The sequence below is a fragment of the Phacochoerus africanus genome, chromosome 2 (assembly GCF_016906955.1).
Source record: "Phacochoerus africanus isolate WHEZ1 chromosome 2, ROS_Pafr_v1, whole genome shotgun sequence".
NCBI classification, from domain to species: domain Eukaryota; kingdom Metazoa; phylum Chordata; class Mammalia; order Artiodactyla; family Suidae; genus Phacochoerus; species Phacochoerus africanus.
Genome location: NC_062545.1, coordinates 267,946,982 through 267,966,539, shown reverse-complemented (window position 1 = coordinate 267,966,539; position 19,558 = coordinate 267,946,982). Strand labels below are relative to the sequence as shown.

Here is a 19,558-nt window from a genome sequence, read left to right as displayed (position 1 = left end):
GACTCTTGGAGTTTACAGCAGCTGCACAGTAAACTTACCACTCACCTAACTCATTAAAGCAGGATGAAAGTGGAGCTTCAAACATCTCTGTGTTTGCCACCAAGTCTATGAAGGAAGGGGTACCTTTAATTCAGTTCAAGATATAAGAGTCTGATCTTTCAGAATTGAGAATACACTGTTGAAATTAAAGACTTGTCTGGGTAGATGAGTATTCTAAGTACCTTCAAAGAAGGAGTGAGGTGTTGACTACCAAGATGGGTGGTTTTTTTAAGCCTAGGGCATCATTTTCTTGACTCATAAAATGTAGTTTGGTATAAGCAAACTTCTTTATCAAACAGCATAAGCACCAAGTTGACGGGATGGTAAATCTTATTTTTGACCATCCCTGGCTTTTTAATATAGACAATAAATAATAATTTAAAATTATACTTTGCTAGTGGTTAAGAGCCCTCTGTGAATGGTTTTCAAGCTGGGTCTCTCGGAACTGCAAAGATGTGGGGAGGGGCGGGCGGGGCCCGGGTCAGAGGGCAAGGACCCCCCCAGCCACCACACCTGCCCCCAGCACCCCCAAGGGCTCCTTCTGCGTAAAGTGCTGGCTAAAGGAAGGGTTCCTCTCCTAAAAGTGGGAAGTTTGGGAGATCATCCCATTAAAGGGCACATCCCACAAACTTGCTGTCGGGGTACGACTGTGGCTAAGACGGAAGGGGCCGGGGCAGCGTTGGGAGTCCCTGCCTCCTGCCAGCGCTGTGACTTTAGAAGATCTTTCCATCTCTGAATGAGCTTCCTCACCCACGGAGTGGAGTGCCATCGAGGATAACAGCCACTTCAGTGGTGAGCGTTAGACCAACCCGCAGGTGCAGGACAGAGTTCAGGACCTGATGCTCTTACTCGGATCCTCTCACCCTCCTCTCCCTGTCTCTGTTTTGCAGGAGGAGCCAATCACCTTCTGTGAGGAAGCCTTCGTGTCCCACTATCGCTCAGGAGCCATGAGGCAGTTCCTGCAGAACGCCACGCAGCTGCAGCTCTTCAAACAGGTGCCCAGCTGTCCCTCGCGCGGTCTGCATCTGGGTCCCTGGTGGCGTTTTTGCAGCTACCTCCACTCTAAGCACTGAGGCTGCGGGCAGGGGTGGGACTCCAGCCTCAACCCAAAGGGGCCCAGGGCCTGGGGAGGGAGGTTGGGTGAGGAAGGTGCTCAGCCACCAGACAGGACCTTTGCAAACATGTCATGCGGTTTTACAAGTCATCCTAAACCCCAGCCCGTTTTTTAGAAACTCTCTTTGTTAAACTCACGGCTCCAAAGGCCCTTTCCCGTCTTGGTTCTTTGGTCATGTACTAAGGAGGCCAGCTGAATGGGCTTCCCGTTTCTTTGTACTAGCTGTTGTGCCTTTGTTCTTTCTCTGTATAGTTTATCGATGGTAGATTAGACCTTCTCAATTCTGGCGAGGGCTTCAGTGACGTTTTTGAAGAAGAGATCAACATGGGCGAGTATGCCGGTGAGAGCATTTCGTTTCCTTTCTGAGCTGTGGGCCGCCTGTGGGATCAGGGCGTGTTTGCAAGGAGTAGCAGTGACTTCTCTTTCCCTTCCCTGGGGGTTAGGGAAACACTGATATCAACCTTGGCCTTGAAGTGTTGGAGGAATTCCTCTTCATTTTCCGATGAGATGCCCATTGGCCCAGCTGAAGTCCTCCCCGCTGGGGTCACTTACTTCTTCGGGCGGGCGAACTCTAGGACATGTAGAGGCCCTCACGATGCAGTGGAAAGCACCCGAGGTATCGAGTTAGGAGACCGCTTCACCGCCTAGCAGTGGCTACCTGGTCGAGTCTTCCACCTCTTTGAGCTGAAGTGCTCTTATCTGTGCACAGAGTATAATCCTGCTTCATGGGCTTCTGATTAAGATTAAATCAGAGACCCCGAGGAAAGGTTTGCACAGTCACCCAGGACAGACCCTGGCACAGGATCACTGCTCAGTAAATGTTTCTTTGAAACGTGAAAGCCATCACAAGGCACCCCGTCCCTGCAGACTTTTAGCACCAGAAGATTCTTCCTCTCATTTTTCAGAGGAGGCATCTGAGGCCCAGAGAAGTGTTAGTGGCTGACCCTGCCTCCTGAATCCCTTTCTGGCTCTCCTTCCAAGTCCCACAAAGCCTCAGTCTTTGTCAGCAAAGCAAAACTAAGTGCAAAACAAGAATAATCATGCTACTAGCCCCCTCTCATTGCTGGACGTGTGTCTGGCCTGGACTAGTCTGATAATCCAACTGGTGTGCATCAACTCACAGCGCCAGGCAAGTCTCACCTACATGACCCCGACCAGCCTCAGCCCGACCATCCTGTGCTGCAGCTGATCAATAAAACCAGCGTGCGAGTCTGCAGGAATAATAGCGGGTCGTTGGTGAGCATTTCCTGGACACCTGTTGCGTCCACAGCCCTGTAGAGTGAGAACAGGGACCCAGTTCTGCCCCCAGAGAGCTCTTAGATGGGTCAGAGAAAGCCACATAACTAATGGCGAGTACAAACTAAACCACTGCAGGAAAAGGAGCAGACATGGTTTCTGGACGGGTAGGATAGGCTCCATTAATGCTCACTCTCTCATGTGAGGGCTTCACAAAGGAGGCAGGTTTGAGCAGCGTTCTAACAGCTGAATATGATTTCTGGGGAGAAAACAGGCTTTACATGTTGCTAAACTAAGTCAAGTCATTTGGCCAGCCTTCTAGAAAAGCTGCTGATAAAACCTCCTTATCCCACCAGATAAAATGGATCAGCTCCCCACAACGCCTCCTTTTTCTGTTCCCATCACTGGTCTGGCATAAGGAGGGCCAAGTGTGTGTCCAGCAATGTGCTTATGCTGGGACAAGTGGCCCTGCGGTTCCTGCCCCAGGGTGGCTCATAGGACTTTAGAGAACGTAGAGCCCTGACAGGAAGTCCAATCAGAGGAACGAGTAGAAGCTTAAAGAGGAAATGACTGAGCTGGTCACTGAGTGTACTCAGCAGAGAGAGCCGGGAATGGTGGCCAGTCCAGGGGAACAGCATTTGTGAGGACATGGACGGCTTGGGGGATGCGTGGTCAGGGAGCCTGAAGCAGTGCAGGATGGTAGGACAGGGTAGAGAGGCAGACGGTGGAGACTGGGGAAGAGAGGCAAGGTCGCTGAGGGTCTGACCCCCATCCAGTAGGCAGCAGGGGGGGATTGGGGTTTGTACTCGGGCCAATGATAGGATCAAATCTCAGTTTGAGAAAGAAAACCTGTGACAGCAGCGCCTTCAGGGAGTGGGCCACCTCCACGTGGGTCTCCAGATTTTCAAAGTCTCCAGAACTTTCTAAGTCCCTCCTGCGAAAAGCATCTGGAGGAACTCCCGAGGGCGTGTAACTTTCATCACCAGCTCCTCTGCCTCCTCTTTCCCCAGGAAGCGACAAGCTGTACCACCAGTGGCTCTCCACAGTCCGGGTAAGTGTGTACCCCGCAGAGCTGCCGGGCCTCTCCTGGCAGCCTTCCTCGTCCCTGCCGCCCACAGGGCACTGCATTCTCTCAGCTGACGATGCTTTTGTTTATAAAGCCAGGCCATTCTCGTGCCGGGTGGAGACTAGTGGGATGAGACTGTCCAGAACCATCTCTCGCCGAGGGTGAGGAAAGCCAGAAGTTTCCTTGTCCCGGGAAGCAGGCCAAGGCGTGTTGAATGGGTGTTGCCATCTTAGAGCATTTCCGGGGGTCTCCTCCTGGGGCCAGACCAACTGGGAACCTTCTAGGGGAAAACCAAAATGTGTCCCTCTTGCTGCTGTGAAATATTTTTCACAGCAAAGGCTCCTGGGAGAAGGGAGAACCCATCACTGAGAGAGTTTTCATCCCCTCACTGTTGTTGTGAACAAGTTGCGTTGGAAGCCAGGTGCTTAGAACTTCAGAAGCCACCAACAAATTGAAACGCTTCCTTTCCTTTATGGGGGTTTATCAGCAAGTGTGTCCTGAAGGCCCACGCTGCTGTGCTGGGTGCCATGCTGGGTACTGGGGAGATGTGCAGAGCAGGACACAGGCCCTGCCCTGGGGGAGCTCCCGTCTTACTGGGGAGGCCGGCACGTAAACAGGCGACTCCAACATAGTGTGATAAGTGTTCTCTCCTGATTGTGGGCCAAGTGCACTGCTGCCAAGGCGGGTCCCTTGGAAGTGGCTGCAGTTGGCCGAGAGTAAGCAATTCCTCAATGAAAGACTTCTTTTGTTCTTCTTGTATGGCCAAACTCAGCACTTGGCAAATCACAGACAAGCAATAAGGACTTGTTGATTGATTGATAAAGGGAGTTTTAATGCTCTAAAGGACCATTGAAATAGGATACTGAGTAATTTTGGAAAGCACTATGGAATAAATGAGAGGGTGAAAATTTCCTATTATTCTACAACCTAAGAATGCTTTCTAGGTCAGAATTTGAAGTTTTTAATTAAAACTCAAATTTTCTAATATAGGCAGTTACCAAAATTGTGCTAAAAGTTAATCCCAGTAATTACGTCGCCTATCTTCCTGTCTTGTTTACGCGCTGGATCCAGTCTCCCTCTCTCCCTGTTCAAGTCAGTTAGAATTCTTTCCAGGAGTTCCCATTGTGGTGCAGTGGAGACAAATCCTACTAGTATGCATGAGGATGCGGGTTGGATCCCTGGCCTCGCTGAGTGGGTGGGGATCTGGCGTTTCCGTGAGCTGTGGCACGGATGTGTGGCTGTGGCTGTGGCGTAGGCCAGGCAGCTGTGGCTTGGATTGGACCCCTAGCCTGGGAACCTCCATATGCCGAGGGTGTGGCCCTAAAGAGACAAAAAGAACTATCTTTCCAAACCACCATAAATCTGATTGTGTGATGGTTAAAAATGCCCTGGAGAGTAGACCCCTTATGCTGGCCCTCCATGAGCTGACCCCGTCTGGCCTCTCTTGCCTCGCCTCCCAAGAGGCACTGACTGCTTGTTACAGAATACACCATGGCCTTTCTGCACTTTTTTTATGTTCTGTTTCCTATTTGTAGAATATTCTTTTCCTTCCTATCCAAACATAAGCTCCTACTCCTCCTTCATGGACTGAATTTCTCATCCTCTAAAGCCTTACCCACCCAGTAAGCTGCCACCCCACAGCCCGTACAGCTCTCACCACCTTGGGCTGCCCTTGTTACCTGGTGCACCCCACCCCCACCCCCAGCCTGGAGGGCTTCGAAGGCAGAAACCAGCCCTCTGGTGGCTCAGGACCCTCAGAGCCTGGCACGGGGCACCCCAGAGCAGCCTTCACAAAACATCTGGAGCCTGTGCACTTCGTGTGCATGCATTGCCTCCACTGTATGCTGGGCAGCCTTCCCTCCTCTTCCTCTCCTGCCCTCCTCAAGAAGCGGAGCCTGGAGATGCTGCATTTACACTTAAGCATAAATGATGAACATCTGTGGCTCTTCCCTCTTTCTTTGTGTCAAGATCTATGTGGTAAGGAAAGCAACCTCCCTGAGAGTGATTTTTAAAACACAACACAAAAAACCAGGGCGAGGAGAGGAGGGCGCATGGCTGGAGGTAGCATGTGTCCACAGCAGCCAGATAATGGAGCCTAACCAGGCCCCCGGTTTTCCGCCCTGACTTGGTGGTAGTTAGAGTCCATTGTCATTAAACTCACCTTAATGTCGTGACTAGAATTCCTTGAGAAGCTGTAGATTACCACAAGGAAAGCCTTGCCTCAGAGAGCCTGTGATGAGCTTGCCTTCTAGCCAGCGGACAGATGCCAAGCAAAATACTGAGCCTGGGGTCCCCCCTCAGCGAGTTTATCGCCATCCTCATTCCCCACCCACCCCCATACCCACCCGGAGGGATTCCACCATGGCCGTGACAGAATGGCCTGGGACCAGGTACCATCTTGGCCTGTTCCCCTAATTAAGTTGCACGCTCTTGAAATGTTGCTTAACATAATTAAAGAGAAGACGCCTTTGTTGGTGTTGGCCTACTAGATCTTAATACAAATCACTGACACTTTTATTACAGAAAGGAAGTGGAGCAATTCTGAATACTGTAAAAACGAAAGCAAACCCAGCCATGAAGACGGTCTACAAATTCGTAAGTACTGGTCTTGGTCTCAGGTTCCCAACAGGTCTATTCCTTAGCATGACAGAACTCTTAAATACGCCTGATCCTGTGTTGCAGAGATGATCCCGGGGCTGCCGCGTTATTCCCTAAAGCTCTCAATGCGCTTAGAATTGTTTAGCGTTGATGTTTTATAACCAGGTCAGTGACATTTTTAATTGAAAGTGTTTCTGTTCACAGTTGCTGCAGTAGAGAAATGGGAGGCTACTGGTTCTAGCTTTTAAAATGTCGCCTGGGTGGCTACAATGCAGGCTGCTCCGTGCCTGCATCCCTGAGACCCACAGATATTGGTCTGTCAGGTGTTCTGACCGACCTTCCTCTGTGTATCCTCATTATTATATCAGAATAAAGCAGCCCCTTTGCAGGTTCCTAAAACATGCTTAGAGTCCCATATTCTTCATCAGCTCTCTCCTCGCTGCCCTTTAGGAAATGCATTGTTTGTGAGACTTGTGCCCATGGCAGAGTGAAAATCAGAGAACACGCCAGTTCCCTATGCTCCATCTTTTACGAGCCTCAAGTATTTTTTGTCATGATTTCTCTTGCTTGTTCATTTGACTCTGAGCCACTTAACTGGGGTGGTTTTGTTTCGTTTCCATTTTTAATTTTGTTAGTCCTTTCTGTACTTAAATTGTAGTTATTTTCATGGGGTGGGTGGCTGCCAAGAGAACCACACAGGTCTTAGAATGACAAAATAAAAGCCAGGGTGTCTGCCGAAATGAGATTTGAGACATGGCTCCAGAGACACCCAGCGATGTGTCTGTTCAGCCTGGGCAGGAAATTGGTCCTGAGGCCCTGCCCTGGTGAAGTGTAATGGATACTCTGAGCCTCGCGGCTGGAGAAGCTGCTGCTCCCCTCTTACTGGTAGCTGTCACCAGGCTGTGGAGATAAATAATCACAAGAGCAGAAGAAGGGCTTCAGAGGGGGAGAAATCAGTGCCATCAAAATGCAGAACGTAAAGTCTCTGTAGCCTCTTTAAGGGATTTTTTTTTTTTTAACCTTTCAACATTGTATTTGTTTTCATAGCCATTATGTTTTCGACTTGGTGATCCCATTTTTTCCTTCCTTTTTCTAGTAATCAGAGAAGGTGATTCGCGACGGACTGAAATCAAGCACAATCCCTGCTGGAAACAGAAAGGGAATCTTAACTTAAATTAATTTTTCATGCAGGCAAAAGATCATGCAAAAATGGGAATAAAAGAGGTGAAAAACCGCTTGAAGCAAAAGGTACTTGAAGTTCTTATTCAAAATGTATAAGCACCGTGTATGAAATGCGTGGCCACAAAAAAGTACGATGTGATCAATAGAGGCTGTTTGATACAGTGTTGTTAGCACACTTCAAAATGCATTACCAGCTGTCCGGGAGTTTTCACACTGTTATAAATATTCACAGACAAAAACTGTCTTCAAATAACATTAAGACTGGCTTAAACCCACAAAGGCAAGCAAGTTCAGAGTTACCACTGTCGGTCTGTCCCCCGCCCGGCCCCACTGGGCCTGGGCTTTACCAGGGTCTGAACAAATTGGCTCGGCCTCCCCATCCCAGCATCTCTACCTCCTGACCTCTGCCCCCAAGCTGGTTGTATCCAAAACCATGAAGCATCTGCAGGGAAATGACTGCTGTGGTTCATGGTCCTGGCATGCCCATGGCCAGCACTCAGAACAGGGCATAAAGGGTGGGTCCAAGGAGGGTGCGGTGGGCTCTGCTCACAGTTTATGTGTGAGACTTAGAAGGGTGGGGAGAGACACTGATTGTCTGCTTGGACCATCAGTAAAATCGTGTGAAATCAGGCTGCATCTTGGCCTAATGGTCCCCCTACCTGATTCCCTAGACGTGTACAGGGAGGTTAATGTAACAGAGAGAGCCTTTGTACGTTACTGTGACTATCATCATTGTTATTAGTGTTGCCACCCTTCTCTAAGCACCTTCTAAGGATGGTCCAGGCCGGGAGCTTTCGCATTTAATCCATGGACCAGCCCTGGGGGTGTTATCTTCATGTCATGTGTAAGGAGACCACGGTTCAAAGGTGCAGTGATCTGCCCAGGGTCCCACCGTAGGAGCCTGGCGAGCCAGAATTCGATTCCACATCCATCTACTACTGCGTCTGTGCTCTCACCACTACAGCACTTCATACTGCCTTCCTAAAACAAGTGCTTTGTTTTCCAAAAAGTGTTTGGGATCACGTATTTCATTTTCCCCACACCCCCAAAAGGTGCCACGCTAATAAGGGCCTCTGTCTATCCTGGCAGTTTTGTTGTTTTTTGTTTTTTGTTTTTTTAATTGAAGGCAGTTTTAATTTTGGGAAGTCAGAAAGGACCTCTCATTAACTTGAAATGGTCAAAGGAATTGATTCCTTTCTCTTCATTGCAAAATAATTTGCTCTAAGGATGTCAATTCTTAGTTTCAGCCAAGAGTGACGTTTTAACAGTTGAGATTCAAATCCTGTTAATGTAAACTCACGTAGACCTTAAATGTGGTCTGTTACACCTCACCAGAGACTGGCAGGTGAAATTCTTTACTTGGATGTCATCAAAGTCCCCAGATGTAACCGTTTTTATCTCCTACCCCAGTTACTGCAATGGAACTGAATTGGATTGCAGATATAAAATCCAACTGGAAGGGCAAAAAGCGTAGAGTTCTCACCAAGTTTCCCCTCCTTGATAACTACATCGGGCTGGTATTAGAATGTTACTTGAAGTATAAGCAAAGAAAGGGTCCCCCCGTGGTCAGATCCGCATGCACCTCCGTGGTCAGATCCGCTCTCTGCAGGCCATTGCCTCCCTCCTCATACTTGTCAGCATCGTGCCTTAAGAAAATCCCCTTTTTGTGATACGTAACATTTCTGCAAATAACCAGTTGACGCTCAGGGTTTTTGATGTTGTTCAAAGGTTCACTTAAACAATCTAGATCACTCTCCTTCCACGCCGTCTCCCCTTCCTTTCCTTGATAGTGTCTGAAGCAGTCTTCCCTCCCCTTCTCCTCTTCCCCCGCCAGTCTTTTCAAGAATAGCTTCAGGAGATAATGTTCTATAGAGAGTGTCAGTACATTTCAGGTGACACAAATGGTGAAGGCATTTCATAGAAATGTGGCTTGTCACCATCGGACTGTTGACAGATCTATTAGTGCACCCTTTTCAATTTTCACTTTTCCCCCCTTCGGTCGTACAGATTTCTGCAGACTTGATATTTTGCGGTTGTTCTTGGAAGAGCTCTTTTGTAATTGAAACTCTAGCGTTGTTCGGGACAGACAGGACTTGGTCTTCTGCGGTGCTCCAGCTCCCTTGCCTGAGCTAATTTAGGATTTGGCTTTGTCTGACCTCTCTCACTCCAGCACAAAATGTTTCCTTGGCTTTTTTGTTCCCCACCCCTCCCCCCGTCCCCTTTACGTGGCAGCGTGTCTGTGCGGCTCCCCAGATGCATCCCAGACAGACATCTCAAGTTTGGTTGCTGCTATGAAATTGAGGCAGTTCCCAACAAAGACCCAATTTTCAAATGTACTGGGCTGCCACCTGCCCTCCTCTAGCTCTGCATAGCAATGGCGACCTCGCAGATATAATCAAGAACCCAACCTTGCCCTCTTCGCTCTCGCCTTGGGTTTGAATTGCAAATAGAAACTGTAGGGCCGACCTGTGGAGAGGTCACCATGGTGTGTGGAGGGTCCATCTCTAATACGACTGAGCAGGGCCCCTTCTCCATCCCTCGTTCATTTGTGCTGCAGACTTTCAAAGCATCTGAAAGAGGAGCTTTCAGGCTATCCGTGTGACCATTGGCAAATAATTGTTAATAGAGACGGTAGCGTGGCTTTATTCTGTACCTGCTCTGCTTCAGCCAACAACAAAAAAAAGAAGGATGGATAGCACATTTCTCTGGATAAATGGAGCAAGGTGGTCAAATTCTTCTGTAGCTTGGCCTCCTTTGAAGTTTGACTTGCTCAAAATTAGGAAGAAGAAATGGCAAAGAATGCTACCCAGCCATCGCTTTCTAAAGGGAGAATACAGTGCCTGCATCCAGAGCACCTCCCCGCCGGACCCGGCCTGCAGGGGCGTGCCCCGTGGCTGGGCTTGAGCTCCCCACAAATCACACTCTCTTACAGCGCCTTCTGGGGCCGGCACAAGAGTGCCTTGTTTTAAAAGGGATGGCTCCTTTTAAGGTGAGTCCTTCTCACCTACAGGGAACATTATGACATTTACTTAAGGGTATCATTTTTATTTTATGTTATGTTATTTTTTGCCTATCGGGGAACCCCTGAAAAAGTATCTTTTTTCTTCAGTGTCAAAATGATGAAATCAGCTGGGCCCATTTCTCAGCCCTTTTTAAAGTTTCTTAATCTTTGATCTTTTAAAAGATAAATCCGAGCTTGTTGATTTAGAATCCATGTGACCGAGAGGAGCGAGCTGACAGTTGGGTTAGCGAAGGCTTGAGTTTCTGGCTAAACACTTCCTGGCATCTTGAAGGGAGCGAGGAAGCATGTGTGGGGCAGGAAGAGCCAGGTAGACTCTTGTAGAACCAACGTTTTTGCACCTCATCACCCAACTGTCAGCTCCCTGTCTATGCTGCAGCCTCAATTGCAGAATTCCAATTCTAGATACTGTTTTGATATCAATATTCATCTTGTAATTTGCATTTGCTATGATGTGAAGTCGGCTGGAAAAGAAGGGCACTTGCACAGATCTGGACACGGAGACCAGCGATCTGAGTCAGAGATGGGAGGCTTCAGCCTCACCCCCGTAGGAGCCCGAAGCGTCCTCCTCACCCCACCCCCACTGCCAGGTGGTGTTTGGGCTTCTGAGGCAGACAAGCTGGCTTCAGTGCTAGTTGAGTGAGATACTAACTGTGCGACCCTGAGTAAGTTGCTAGACCTCTCTGAACCTAGTTTTGCTCATTTATGACGTAGCGGAAATAGAGATACGTACTGGATTGTCGCAAGGATTAGAAGAGGTGAGAGGTTTAAACAGCAGCACAACGTAACCACTCAGCAAATGAGTTCCCATCCGGTCTGTTCTCCCACCCACATCCCACATCTGGAGCAGCCAGTCTGCCCTCGCGCCCACGTGCGCATCCCCCGAGAGCCTGGCTGGCGTGGGGTGCTCTCCCTTTTGGTCATCCACACAGCCCCCAGAGCCGTCCTCCAGGCCCCTTGGGCTCTGCCTCAGGAAGTCTTAGCCTCTGCTCTTTCAGTGCCCACCCCCACCCCCAGACCCCACTCCTACCCAAAGCCACTCAGAGCCCCCTCCCCGCTCTGGGTTCCCGCCCCTGACTGGTCCCGGGGATCCTGTCCAAGGCTTCGTCACAGGCTGCCCCTGCCTTCCCCACCACAGACAGGCGGAGATTAGATCCCAGTTGTGATTTTTGATTCCAGTTTACGGAAGGTGATAGGAACTGGATTATTTCCTGACTGCTTTGCCTTACCGAGGGGTGGGAAGTAATAGTACCCCAGCTCTAGGAGAGCCGTGGGGGGGCTCCTGAGAGGAAATGGGCCACCCTGCAGTGGCCTCTGATCTGCAGCTCTGTCTGGTGTCTCCCTCCTGTGTGACCCTTCAGGAAGGAACAGATTCAGCCCTTCCGTCAGCTTCCTGATTTTGTGGGGTTTTTTAATGACATTTTGAAAGTTGGGGTCTTTTGTTTACAGACAAAAAACATGTTTATTGGAAAAAAATTCAACAAATCGGATAATCTCCTTTTATAACCTTTGTTTCCACTTACTGTATCCTAAATATTTCCTAGACCTCTACATGTTTCTTACACACGTTTTAAATGGCCGCATACAGTTTCATCTGATGGATATACATACATTAATTAATCCCATTATTGGACACTTTAGTTCCAATTTTTTCTAGGCAAATATCCTCATAGGTAGAACCATGCAGGAATTCTTAGTTATTTCATCCCGATAAATTTCTGGAAGTGGAATAAGTGGGCCCAAGCCCTTTACGTCTTTTAGGGATTTGATATGAATTGCCAGTTTTTCTTCCCGCCACAAAGGGTGTGAGAGTGCCTCTTTCCCCGTACTCTTTGCCCATGGCGTCTCAGTTAGCTCTTAGACCAACATCTCTTTAATCACCAGTACCAAGAGCTGTGTCTTGGATGCCTGCCCTGTGTGAGGTCTCTGCCGGTAAGTACGGCAGAGGAGGTGAACCGCCCTGACTTCTTTCCTGACTAGGGCTCCTCCCGCTCTGCTCTTCGGGGTCCCAGGAGGAAGCGGTTGTCCTTCCCCAGGTGGAGAAATAGTGAAGAAGTTAACAGATTAGGGAGGGCCAGCTGCAGCACTTTGTACGAAGTCTTTGGCACCTTAGGATCTTGTAACTAAAGAAAATTAACGTGCAGTGCTGTTTTTTTGATACACAAGAGCATGTGCCTGTGGGACACATTGGCCTTCCAGATGTTCATTTCAACACTATGAAGATTTGGGGAGTTCCCATCATGGCACAGCAGAAATGAATCCAACTAGGAGCAATGAGGTTTCGGGTTCGATCTCTGGCCTCGCTCAGTGGGTTAAGGATCTTGCGTTGCCATGGGCTGTGGTGTAGGCCGGCAGCTGCAGCTTTGATTGGACCCCTAGCCTGGGAACCTCCATGTGCCTCGGGTGCGGCCCTAAAAAGGCAAAAGACGAAAATCAAAAATTTATGAAGATTTGTTGGAAAGTGTGTATTATAGTCAAGGCTCTGGGGCAGAGAAGCGAAACCCAAGGCATTCCATCCATAGGGATGAGAAAATCAGTGCAGATACCACATAGCACGACAGCCTAGGGTCAGTGTGACACAGGGGTTTCCGAGGTGGAGGTCACATCTGGTGATTGGCTGAGCACCTCCTCAACTAAAAACACCTTCTCTTGTGCTGTTGTCGTGGGTCGATAGGGTATAAATGCCAGAAATCACATCGCTCTGGGCTCCTCCACTTTCTAGCCACGTGGCCTTGGTGATTTGCCCTCTCTGAGCCCTGTCTCCTCACCTGGGAAAGAGCTGTAATCCTATTTGCCTTGTGGTTGTTGTGGAGACTAAGTGTGATAGCGAAGGTCAGGGGTCTGACTGCAGTGGTGGGCATGCAGCACAGGGAAGCTATTGGCCATAGATGGTGTGTTTTCCATTCTGCAAGGAATAAGGCTATAGGGTTCCATTTGCACAGGGCTGTGCCATTTTTCAAAGTTTCCTCACATGGCATCTCATTTAACCCATTCTTTTAGTAGCTTTGAAGTGTGCCAAGCAGGTGGCACACTCCCCGTTGTAAAAATAAAGAAATAGGTGCAGAGAGGTTGAGTGAACTGGAAAGATGAGACAGCTAGTTAATGGTAAAAACAAAACTTGAAGAATTTTTACTCAAAATTTTAACTTGAAAGCTTAAACTCAAAAATTAAAAATAAAAAAAGTAAGGAGTTCCTGTTGTGGCTCAGTGGTTAATGAACCCAACTAGCATCCATGAGGCCGCAGGCTCGATCCCTGGCCTCGCTCAGTGGGTTAAGGATCCGGCATTGCCGTGAGCCGTGGTGTAGGTCACAGACACAGCTTGGATCTGGGGTTGCTGTGGCTGTGGCGTAGTCTGGCAGCTACAGCTCCGATTGGCCCCCTGGCCTGGGAACCTCCATACGCTGTGGGTGCGGCCCTAAAAAAGACCAAAAATAAATAAATAAAATAAAAATAAAAGCTTAAACTGAGACACTTTTCCTAAAGCTACCGCATTTTTTTAGTTGCCATCTTCTAGTTTTCATTGCTATCCGTATTTTCTGACTAGATTATTTTACTACTCCGTGTCTTTTTTTTTCCCCCCAGCCAATCACACATATGCAGTATTTTTCCTCAACTGAAAGTGAGGTTTTTTTTAACCATTTGGCTTTACTCAGCCTCCCATGTCTGTCCTCTCAGTAACCCCACTGGATCCTAAATGTCCCTTTTGCCCTTTGTTACTTCTGGCACAGAAGGTGCCCCTTCCCCTCTTTGTTCCACTTGACCTGAGCACCTTAGGGCTGCCCCTTTCCAAGAGTGCTGTTCCTAATTGGCTGCCAGTAGCTTCTCTCATCACTAAGCTTCAGCCACGCTAAGACTTGGGGGCCACTTGATGCAAGCCCTCCCTACAAAACCAGGAGGTCACCATCTCCCGTATTGTTACCAAGCAGTGCAGAGACCCCGCTGGGTGTATGGAGTTGAATACATAGTGAGGAGAGGATGGGGGAGGGATCCCTATAGTTTATTTTTTTCTTTCTTTTTTTTATTAAACTATGGTTGATTTACAATGTTGTGCCAATTTATGCTATACAGCAAAGTGACTTAGTTATATATGTGTGTGTGTGTGTGTGTGTGTGTGTGTGTGTGTGTGTGTGTGTGTGTACAATCTTTTTTGATATTCTTTTCCATCATGGTCTATCCCAGGAGATTGGATATAGTTCCCTGTGCTATATAGTAGGACCTTGTTGTCTATTCATTCCAAATGAATAGTTTGCATCTGCTAACCTGAAATTCCCAGTCCATCCCATTCCCTCCCCTCTCCCCCTTGGCACCTGCAAGTCTATTCCCTATGTCCGTGAATCTGTTTCTGTTCTTCAGATGGGTTTGTTTATGCCATATTAAGATTCCACATATAAGTGATATCATATGATATTTATCTTTGTCTGAATTACTTCCCTTAGTATGAGAATCTCTAGTTGAATCCATGTTGCTGCAAATGGAATTATTTCATTCTTTTTTATGGCTGAGTAGTATTCCATTGTTATATGTACCAGATCTTCTGTAGCCATTCATCTGTTGATGGACATTTAGGTTGTTTCCATGTCCTATGGTTTACTTGTTTTTATTATTAAAGTATAGTTGATTTACTCCCTATAGTTTATTGAGTATCTTATTAGTGGGTACTCAATTATTGAGTACCATATATAGTACACTATTAAGTTAAAAAAATGTTCTAGACACTATGTCACTTAATCTCCTTTACTCCTCATAGCTGCCATATTCCCATTTTACAGATAAGGAGACTGAGGCTCAACAATGTTACAAGTATTTCTTTCTTAATGCATTTTTTTATTCAGTCAGGGATCACTTCCCTCTATGTGCCACCAGTCTCTACTTGACTAGGTTAAGAACAACCAATTTTCAAATCTTTTTTGTGCAGAATTCAGTGAGTACTGAGGGTGTGTGCTTTTGTTGACGAAAATATGTTTTTGTTTTTGCTATGAAAATAATTGGAAATGTTATTTATTATTTTACTCTGGCTGTGAATTTTTTTTACTTAAGTAAAAAATAATGATTTAAATGTTTATTTGTACATTTATTCTCTGCCTTGCTCAAATGAAGATTTAAGCAAGTTTCATGACTTGAAAAAAGCATCTGATCCATATTGCACAAGTTGGCATCATCCATGTCCCACAGAACCTATAAGTATAGTCAGCTGCCAGCCTTAGGCAAAGGACCCATCACATAACTTTTGCACATTGGGATTTTTCCTTACCTTAAAATTTCACTTCATCAGAAGCACAAATTAAGTGTAAATTTCTGGATTTAAAAAAAAAAAATGACATTGGCTCTGTAAATTTTCTCCAAGTCATAGAATCTTATCTCGGATTTCAGCCTTTTTATCCTCGTCCAGAAAGACTAGGGATAAGAAAGAGGGAGCAGGAGCACATCGTTTTCATAAACAGTAGCATCATCAGTAAACAAATGTGGAGAAAATGTCCACACTCACAAATAATCAAAGTAATGCAAATGAAAACAACAATGAGGTCTAATTTTTCACCTCTTAAATTAGCAATACATGTTTAAAATGGTAAGGCTAACGAGCATGGTGAAGCTGATAATGCATCCCTTGCTGGGAGTTGGTGTAAATTGGAAAGCAATTGGTAGAATGAATAAAAAGCCTTAAAAATATTTCTATCTTTTGATCAGGCAATTTCATTCCGAGGGATTTCCATAAAAGAAATAATCCAAAAGAAAGAAAAACTGCATTGTTTATCACTATGGTATTTAGAAAGTTTAAAAAAAAATTAGGAACAACCTAAGTGCCCAATAGTAGCAATAATAGTTTGTTAAATTATTGAGTATCTGCTCCATGAAATATTATGCATCCATTAAAATTATCATTCTAATGACTATGTAGCACCATGGAGATGCCTGTAGTAAGAAAAAACAGAATGTAAAATTATGCACGAGCTGTGATTGCAAGTAATTTTTAAATGTCTGCATTGGACAGAGTGAATATATAAAAATTAAAATAGCTGTGTAAGGTAGTATGATGAAAAGATTTCCAGCCCCACACCCCACTAGTGTGAATTATGATGTTGTCTTTGTAATTTAATGTGTCTAATTTTGGTTCCTCTCCTCCTCAAAAGTCACAGGGCCAAATTAGCCTTCCGTTTCCTCCAGGAACAGGCTCCAAATGTCCCAGAGGGCGTTCCCTGGCAGGCCTCTTAGCGGTGGGGTTGGAGGAGCCCCTGTGCTCACTTCTGATGCCATGACCCCAACACCAACCCCTGACCTGGCTTCTCCCTGCAGGACATCACCGAGAATGGCTGTGCCCCCACGACAGAAGAGCAGCTGCCAAAGACTGCGCCATCCCCTCTGGTGGAGGCCAAGGACCCCAAGTTCCGAGAAGACCGGAGGCCAATCACAGTTCACTTTGGCCAGGTATGTATCCCAGCCCTTCGATGGTCTGGGTTTGTTGTTTTGTGCGAGCGGAAGCCATAGCGCACGGAGCAGCCTTTCATTTTGGCTCTCTTTGGCAAAACAAGACAACTCCATGGCGTCTTGCACATCTTCAGAGATTCACTTGATGCAAACATGTTTCCAGAGGTGACTTTTCAGAAATGTTGAGGCGACAACATGGCTCTGGTCATAAACCAGCTCAACTGCTGAATGAAGTCATTCAGCGCAGCTGCTGCCTCCCGACTCCAAGGCAGTCCGTTCAGGGTGCCTCTGTTAGCCCAGCATCGCGTTAGCATCCAGGCCCTTCTTTGCCTCTTCAAATAAAAGGCAACAAGCGAAGTCTTTAAAAAAAAAAAATCAATTAGGGGTTCTTTATTAATGTACTTCCTGAAAATCAATATTGGGGGTCGCACTGCTCAGAGTAAACACCCACACCACGATTCTTCGGATCCCAGTCTGTAGGCAACTGTTTTTGACCCGAGCATTTAAAAAATTGTCCAGTAGTTTGACTTCTTTTCTCTTAAGTAAAACATATAGAAACTGAAAGGATTTTTCTCCATTTCCTATCAGTAGTTATATTTCTGGTTGAAAAAGATTGTGTACCCTTCTCTACTTCTCTTGACCAGAGTTTATTGATTAGTAAAAGTCATGATTTTTTTTTGATTTGAGAGAAATGGTTCTGTTCTATGATTGTAACAAGAATTTGCGAGGTTATTCATTCTCAAATCACCTGATTCTTTAACCATTTATTAGAGGAAGCATGATTAAAATAATCTTCATAATTTAATCTTAAGTATGATTGCTATTTTATCATCTCAGGGATCTAGAAACATGCATGTGAAATGTTCCTGCTTTTAACAGACATTTATCAAGTGCTTACTGTGTACCAGGCTTTGAGCTATTTAGAAATGAAGAGAACTAACGAAATCGTTGCTGTGGATTATTATAGTGAAAGATGAGTTTGTTGAAACAGGAATCTTCCTCTGTAATCAGCGTTTTCAGATAATACATTTATACACCTTAAACTTGGGGACGTTCATCTCCCTTTTCTGATTTTACACTTAAAAGAGATGTTACAGAAATTGGCATGTAGCACAAGAAAGAAGCATCCACCGGGCAGCGCTCATTTGATTAATGATTATCTTCAAATTTCATTGGCGTTTGCACCCCCGAGGAGCTGCCCCCTCCTCCAGTGCTTGGACCCTGTTGGCTAAATGTGCGCCCCAGTTTCCTGGCTGTGTTTGCTGAAAGCACAGCCCCCCCGGTCGTCGCCAGCATGGCATTCCAGAGCCAGCTTCCTGCTTTCCTTTGTCCTCATTCCTGCACACGCTAACCTTCCCATGAAAAGAGCCCCTCTCTGGAGTTCGGAGCCCATTACAGAGAAAGAGGGGGCGGGGGAGAGGGATTTCATGGTGTTAAACATTCCATTTTCGAAACACAAAAAAGGAGGCCCTATTTGAAATGGAGAAAGACCTTCTTTCCATTTCAGCAAGAAGTAGAGATGCTTTAATGTCATTCCCAGCTAAATGCAGAATAAGAGTGTGTGTGCGCGGGTGGGGGATAAACAATTAAAAAAGCCACCCCAAACTCTGTTGAAATAAGAGCTGTCTGTGCCTTCACAGGTCTGTAAACTGGAGAGGATGAAAGTGGCTTCCCCCCCCCCCCGCCCCCCGTTTGTCACTTCCCTCACGTGGCTGCCAGCATTATGCAAGTGTACAGGAAGACAGGGGTTTTTTTAATGCATGCATGCGGATTAAGGTCAAGCCCCAAGTATCAGCCATGCAGCGGGCTCTCCCTTACAGCTGCAGCCACAGAGCCTACCCACAGCCGCGAGATGCCTTAATTGAGACGTGCTGTCAAAGTGACAAACACATTTGCATACAGTCTACACTCTATTTATTTTCTCTGGAAAGGTCTACAGTCTGCTGTTGGTTGAACATTCTTAATCAGTTTGCTGTAAGTGAACTGCCAGCTAGCTCACTTGCGCTGGCCGCTTCTTCATTAGGTGACAGATTAGCTGCAGGGGGGATGGGCCAGGGAAACCTGAGACCCCTTTCTTTTAACTCTTTCCAGCTTTGCCCTGGCGCTAGCTCTTCCTTCAGCCCTTCCCCCTCAGGTGCCGGCTTTGAGGGGCCATTGACCAAAAGAGGTGGTGTTTCTAGAGCACCTACTACTGGCAGGCATGAGTTTTAGGGGCTGTGCATTCGCTAAGAAGTCTTTTGACTGCCGTACTCTCTCTCTACTCCATTTGTACTTTTTTTTTTTTTCTTGATATTTTTCTTTAAACAGACTCTAACCTGACATTTACACTAACTTTAGCCTCATCTTAAGCGATGCTGTTGATAAAACCATAGGTTTGATACCCAGGACAGTTCACCTGCCAAGCTCACCAAGCAGAGACATCAGCTTCTGTTTGAAATGTCTGTTAAAGCTACGTGTCCCAGAAAAACAATTTAAACTAGCCCAACAGAGCATGCTAACCTCAGGAAGACCTGTGCCTTGATACGTGTTCCTGTGGATTCCATTCTCTAAGAACACTTAGCTTTCCAGTGGGGGCGGAGACAGTTGTGGTCGCTATTACTTTACTCCCTTCCCCTCGAATAGCTAGTTCCTCTCGTTGTCCAGCCAGCCCAGGGACTCCATGGAGACGTTTGGTAGGGTGACAGGGAGCCCAGTGGAGGCCTTGGCAGAGCTCTTGGGGGAGAGAGGATGGCCCCTTGCTTCCGCTTCACTGGAGCCTCGTCCTTCCAGGCTTTGACCATTCCTCCCTTTAATTCTGCATCTCGTCATCCGTGTATTGGGAGCTACCATGTGGAAAGAAAAAGCCCTCGTGGGGGGTAATAAGGGAGACAGACTAGTGCA

At 46.8% G+C, this 19,558-nt stretch overlaps 1 protein-coding gene across 10 annotated transcripts in view; it reads left to right on the top strand.

Annotated features, from left to right (window-relative positions):
* DENND1A (DENN domain containing 1A) overlaps positions 1-19,558 on the top strand; it is a 518,366-nt gene that overhangs the window by 447,722 nt on the left and 51,086 nt on the right. For all 10 annotated transcript variants that reach the window (XM_047768359.1, XM_047768362.1, XM_047768357.1 and 7 more), the window contains 6 exons: positions 930-1,034; positions 1,406-1,493; positions 3,400-3,440; positions 5,979-6,050; positions 7,245-7,301; positions 16,547-16,678. In XM_047768359.1, coding sequence (XP_047624315.1) covers positions 930-1,034; positions 1,406-1,493; positions 3,400-3,440; positions 5,979-6,050; positions 7,245-7,301; positions 16,547-16,678 — 495 coding nt within the window. The remainder of the gene's footprint in view (positions 1-929; positions 1,035-1,405; positions 1,494-3,399; positions 3,441-5,978; positions 6,051-7,244; positions 7,302-16,546; positions 16,679-19,558) is intronic.